The sequence below is a fragment of the Glycine soja genome, chromosome 14, assembly GCF_004193775.1.
Source record: "Glycine soja cultivar W05 chromosome 14, ASM419377v2, whole genome shotgun sequence".
Taxonomy (NCBI): domain Eukaryota; kingdom Viridiplantae; phylum Streptophyta; class Magnoliopsida; order Fabales; family Fabaceae; genus Glycine; species Glycine soja.
In genome coordinates, this window is record NC_041015.1 from 28,119,563 (window position 1) to 28,126,002 (window position 6,440).

At 30.8% G+C, this 6,440-nt stretch overlaps 1 protein-coding gene across 1 annotated transcript; it reads right to left on the minus strand.

Annotated features, from left to right (window-relative positions):
* Positions 1-417: 417 nt before the first annotated feature.
* LOC114384352 (protein disulfide-isomerase-like) lies at positions 418-5,616 on the minus strand. The gene is made up of 11 exons (XM_028344016.1): positions 5,352-5,616; positions 4,530-4,560; positions 4,148-4,435; positions 3,882-4,070; positions 3,667-3,792; positions 2,599-2,736; positions 2,390-2,509; positions 2,074-2,191; positions 1,270-1,382; positions 864-1,057; positions 418-739 (listed from the first exon to the last, which is right to left on the minus strand). The coding sequence occupies exons 1-10, from the start codon at positions 5,528-5,530 to the stop codon at positions 869-871; spliced, it is 1,491 nt and encodes a 496-aa protein (XP_028199817.1). The 5' UTR covers positions 5,531-5,616; the 3' UTR covers positions 418-739; positions 864-868.
* Positions 5,617-6,440: the final 824 nt, after the last annotated feature.

A 6,440-nucleotide genomic window follows, 5' to 3' on the forward strand; every position in this document is an offset into this window, starting at 1 on the left:
AATTTAATCACATCAAGTCATCACCACAGGTAGGCATTCTTTCTAATGACAGATAAGTCAAAAGGTACCACCTAGGAACTTCGATTTGAGTTAACGGAGAAGAAACCACAAAAGGATTTGTCCCACTTTTTATAAATTTAGAAATAAAATTTTAATTTTCAAGAATCAAATCAAGTATTTATCCAATATATTAATTTAAATTTTTTTTTAACCTTTATTATCATCCGACACCAACTTCAATAAAGAATTTGACCTCTCAACTTGTTATCATAGCCAAAGGTCACATAACAATGAAACAAAATTAAATCACAGCACTAAAGCTTTGCTAAACACGGCCAATTTAACTAGGATATATGGAGCAGAAGCAAGGAAATAGTGACCAACTAAGCGCAGTTTGAGAATCATATTCATGCATCCTTTGAGAACTGGAGATAGATATATGGAGAACAAGTAGAATTCACAAGGATGCCAAGAGATATGGAAAATTCATTGGTGACCTAAACGCATCTACTAATTTAACTAGGATCGAAGGACTTTACAGCCACAATTTTTTATTATCAAACTACACTACGCCAAGGGGAAAAAAAAACTACCATTTTATTGACACAAAAAACGTGTAAATGAAGAAAAAACTAAAATGATAATATGCAAGAAACTAAGATAATTTGAACCAACAAAGAAGATATGTAGATCCTACATATAACTGTGTCTATATCCTCTGAAAGGAACAGCTGCATCCCTGCAAAGGGAAAACAACAAAATCAAAATGTGAATGAGAAACTCTGGAAGACATATTTATGGTTGGTTACGAGGCAATTAAATTAGAGAAAGGGAAGATGAACTAATGATATACACATATTTACCTTATTCAAAGCTCATCTTTGACTGATTCTTGCTGATCCGCTTTATCCCGGTTCTTTTCAATGAAATCTATGATGTCTTCCTTTGTCCTACTTCCATCATACTGTGATATCTTTCCACTTGCTGATCTGAAGTACACAGTTGGATAACCTTGTACCTCAAAAGTCTCGCGTGGTATATCGTTGGCAGTTGCATCCTGGAAAAGAGGCGTATAAATTTTTTTAGCAGAAATTATTTTTAAAAGAAAATTAATTTCATCAAAATTTATTTCTGTAAAATACAAAATTAGTCCTTCTTTGGTAACTATTAGTGTATCAAATCTGTTTTCAAGCTGCTTACACCATAGTGCAAATTGATTAAAATATAGGCACATGCACAATCCTCAACTTATAAATATACATTTCTTACCAGTTTTGCAATAATAACATCAGGATTACTTTGATATGAAACAGCAACTTCCTCCAATATCGGAGCCAACTTTTTGCAGTGACCACACCAAGGAGCATAAATCTCTAGCAAAACTGCAAGTTATTTTTGTTTTAATAGTTAATAAATTCATTCTCAATGGTTTAACACACAAGAATGAGGGACAATAATTTAGATGTAGAATTTATACACAACCACAATATACATAATTGGTATTAGATAGATGTGTTTACCAAACGAAAACTGCAAAAAAAGAGGCCAAGCAATTTAAATTATCGATTCAAGAACTATAGAAACCTATAGGATTACATAAACAGGAATATTGTAAGCCATCCACAATGAAATCCAGCTTCAGACAGTCAAGAAGACTTCCAGTTTTAGATGAAAACTTTTAATCACAAGTAAATAGAAGTTAGCATCGGTTAACACAAATATTGAATCCACAAGAGATCCAAGCATAACAAAAGATGCCACAGTACTAATAATGTAAATCCTCTAGATTAATAGTCAAATCAACCATTATATAATTCTAGTAATATTAACCATTCTATTATGCCAAAATCTTTAGTTTTAATAAGGAATACTCAAATCAGTTTATATTAAACTTTTTATTTCAATAACCGGAGTCCTTTCTTTTATGTTTATAGCATAACTAGAAAAAATGAGTTGAAAAAAGATTATTACTTCACACAAGAAACAAGATATTTAATTGGGTGACAGCAAAAGCCAAAATCCATCAGATAACTGATGGAATTAATTAAACCAAATAGAAGCAAAATGTCATACCATTTTTCCCTGAGTTGAAAACAATGTCCTGAAGATTGTCTGCAACTACCACTTTAACAGGTTCATTGTTAACTTCAGGAATAGGTTCAGACTTCTTGAATGGTTCAACACTTCCATCCTGAAATTATACAGAGATTTAGTTTGATTTAATAAAAACAAACAAACTGAAAGACAAATAACAGCAAGAATGCAGTTATTTTAAAATTTTGAAACTAACTATATTACTAAACTTCCTAACTAGTAACTACTAAATATAAAGACCCAACCAAATTAAAGCAAGCAAAAGATATATGTTACTAATTGAAATGAGCATCACCTTGTATGCCTTCAACCAAGTTGCAATGTGATCTGGTTCCACATTAGTTTTCAAAAACTTTTTCCCATCATTATGTTGAATGATCATTAGAGGCACTTGGTTTTCCTTAAGGCCAAAATACTGCCAGACAAGCCAAATTTACGATGTCAAATATTGAGATTATGCAATGATAAATATAGAATCAGAGTGCAAACTCTTTTGATGCAAACCTGGAATGCACCTTGACTAGCCTCAAGGTCTCCCACTAGAAAGCTTACGCCCTGTTGTCTATACTGCTCGGCAGATTCACGGAATTTTAATTTGAGAGAATCAGCATTGTCAGCAGTGAAGTTGACGAACATCATTGCCTAACAATTTCAAATTACGAGTTTAGAATTCTAGAACACTAGAGAACTAAATAACTAGTTAAAGTTATCTGCATTTAAAGTAGTCAAAGTAGAATATCTAAATAAATATATGATATATCAGCAATAAAATTATAGCAACTGAAATGATGCATTAACAAAAAAAGAAAAAATGAATCTGATTATGAATTGTAAAACAATATGTATATGTATATACGAAAAACTAAAACAGTGAAAGAGAGAAGTATATCAATGATATAAAATTCTAGCATGTAGAGGCCAATGGGTCACTCAAAAAAGGTAGTGTAATAAAAAAAAATATTAGTATATCCATATATAGATGAATATATTCCTAATAAACAAACAAATAAAGCCTCAAGCTTATAAAAACTGGGAAGATTTTAGCAAAAATAAAATCTTATGAGAGATTTTATTGCAGAATTCATACCTAACTATTAATAGAGAAGCAATGGGAACAGTACGACAGACCCTATTCATACCAAAGATTTTATTAAAAACAAATTTTAATGACTCATTAGGTGGGATGGCAGAGTAAACTAAAACCAATCTTATTTTTCAGGAGAGATGGTTTAACCCTACATATTATTATACCTGACATAGATAATGAGAGAAATATTTGCCCATGAAAATTTGGATTTTATTTAATTATAATATTTTGGCAATCCAATATGATATGGATATAAAATAGGGGTGAGCGAACAAAAGTAAAAGAGAATAATAAAAAATATTTAGAAATAAGAAAATGTCATGAAAACAAGCAAATAATGGAAAAGTAGAAGGTAACCCCCATGGAGATGATAATAATAGAAAGGGGAATTCAGTAACAATATAAAACACTGCTCCAATATATGATTAAGACGAATCCTCTGGCTTAATATTGAACGAATAAAATATTTTAAGATAGCATATTACCTTTACGTTTGGATTGTCAAAGAATTTGACAACAAAAGGGTGATTGCTTGGGTCATTGTTAAAAACAGTCACAACAGGGACACTAGATTCTGCAACAAATTTCTCTAAGGCTTCCATATGGAAATCCTACAAGCATGAAACAGTTATACTCAATCAAATGAGATAAACACATTAAACTTCATAAAAGAAATTTATCTACAGAAATCAACACTCACATGGGAGTCAACAAAAAGTTCATCAAATGGCTTGAATAATCTAACTACAGGCCCAGTCACCGATGATTCTCCACGTGGAAGGTATTTGGCATCCAAGGTGTGACCGAAATCATATTCAGAACGCAATTTCTCTGCCAATGCATTGAAGTTCTCATACTCCTCCCCAGAAAATTTTGGGAAGACCCCAACCTGATAATATTGTAGAACAAGATTACATGTGAATACAAATCAAAGCAAACATAAAAACATGATGGAAGATCACTTACAATAACAACTTTATTTTTGCCAATCAAAGCACTAGCATCATCTGCAGATTTAATTTCAGCTGTTGCGGGACCACTTTGCTTCTTCAAATAGTCAACAATATCATCTGCTTCACGGGAACCTTTGTAATCTTGAACAACCTTGCCCCCGTTTCTTAGAATCTTAATCGTTGGAAATCCCTGAACCTGAAATTGTCTTGCAAGTTCTCTATTCTTTTCCTCATTGGCATCAACTTTAGCCAAAATAACCGGAGGATCATTGCTACTCAAGATAGAAGCAGCTTTCTCATACTGCAGGAACAAAACATTATAGAAAATCAGAATTCACATAATCTTACCAGGCCAACTTAACCAAAATCCAAAAATAAAAGCTGAAAAGTACTACCTCTGGAGCAAGCTTCATACAGTGGCCACACCTAGAAAGTGAATTAAACAAAAATGAATTATATATTAAGAGAAAGAAAATTGTTAAAATACAGTATCAGTGAATAAACTGCCCAGAATAATGAGTTCAATGACTGTGACCTCATAGTCAATCGCAGCTCAGGCAGATAAAGAATTTCAAGCATTAAGAATATATATTAGACATGAGTGCAACTTTATTAAAAAAAAATACAAAACCATGAGTAAGACTTGTTAAATAAGGAGTAAGTAAAAAAAAATTATAGTTCCTCATAAGTTTCAGTGCCAATAATAAAAAGAATGCTAAATAGCATTTTTCATTGAGTAATCTTCCTACAAATCTTCTTACTATCACTTTATAAAAAAAAATTAAATAAAAAATAAATACATTTTAATGTGTTGAAAATGTAAAACCCATTCAATACTTATCCCATAGAAGAATTAGTCCAAGAGAAGCCTGTCGACACTCTTTCTGTGATCGGTTCAAATTTATTAAATTATTAAAAATTATTCTTTCTAATAATTTCTTATTAGTAGAAATATACTTGTAAAAGGATTTAAGATTATTCTTTCTCACTAGAAAATCCAAATAATCTTGGGCATATTTCCCAGAGTGCCCCCAATAGGTATAGTCGGGTGGGGTCCACCAAAGCATATTTATTTTTTCCATACTCATGCATCCCCAGATTAAATTTAAGGAATTATTATAATAATAAAAAACAACAACAAAAAATGAGAGCTGCAATGTTGCGAAACGCTAATGCAGGAGATGAGGAATCCGAAAAGAACATTAACAACATATTACCAAGGCGCGTAGAACTCGACCACGACGAAGTTGTGTTTGGTAACAATGTCAGAGAAGTTGGAGCGATCTAAAGTGAGAACGAACTCCTTCTCTGCGGAGGAGATCTGAGAGAAGAGAGAAAGAAGTGATGAGACGAAGAGGAACCAAATCGAAACCCTATTATTGTTATGATGCGCCATTGATATTAATACTCTCAAAGAAGCGCGCTCACAACACTTTTATTTCTCAGATGCCGATGGTTTAAATCAAACGCTGCAACATGTGACTGATCCAACTCGGGTTTTTGTTTCTCGGCTTTCTTATTTATAAGTTATTTGTCAAACAAAAAACAACCGATAAAGATTTTCCTTCAAAAAAAAATTAAATTACTTAACTAATTCGTGCTTCATTTTGCTGTTAGTATTTTATTTTTTTTTCAGTTACGTTTGAAGAATGGTGTTGATAAGTTGGGTGAATTGATTTTGAAAAATTAGTACTAGTATTTTATCACGGGAATTGTGAATAGGAAATTTTGTTTTTATAAAATTAAAATTTCAAAAAGTAAGTATTTTAAATTATAATGAATAATTTTTTTAGTTAGATTGGGTAGTTTTTAATTTAATTAATTCTTTTTTATCTTAAAATTAATATATATATATATATATATAATTTAAAATATTCTTAAAAAGTTATTCTAAAAAGAAAAATAATATATTTTTTTCACTAACCTCTAGTAAAAAAAAAATTAATTGACAAGCTAAATTATTGATATTTTTAATTAAAGAAATGTTCACATCTAATTAGAGATAAAGATAAAAAAAAAAAAGTAAATCGTAATATATGAATGATTAAAAGATAAAGCTAAATTATTGATATTTTTAGTTAAAGAAATATTGATATTTTTGTATCATTTTCACCAACCGAAAACGGCAGTGCGTTCTTCCACGTACCCCATCCATCAGTAATGGATAGTATATTTGGAAGGAAGAAATTACTATTCAAGAAAAAAAATATACGGTGGATTTTACACTTTTTTCTCTTTACTATAATTCAAAATATTTCTTTTTAATTTTCTTTTATTTTTTTCTTTTACACAACCAAATACACTAA

What these genes read in the sequence shown, in the direction of transcription:
- LOC114384352 (XM_028344016.1), bottom strand. Translation starts at nt 5,530, where the DNA reads ATGGCGCATCATAACAATAATAGGGTTTCGATTTGGTTCCTCTTCGTC. An exon ending in GTATGAAGCTTGCTCCAGAG is followed by an intron (nt 4,436 to 4,529) that starts GTAGTACTTTTC and finishes TTGTTCCTGCAG; the next exon opens with TATGAGAAAGCTGCTTCTAT. An exon ending in ATGTTATTATTGCAAAACTG is followed by an intron (nt 1,058 to 1,269) that starts GTAAGAAATGTA and finishes CCTCTTTTCCAG; the next exon opens with GATGCAACTGCCAACGATAT.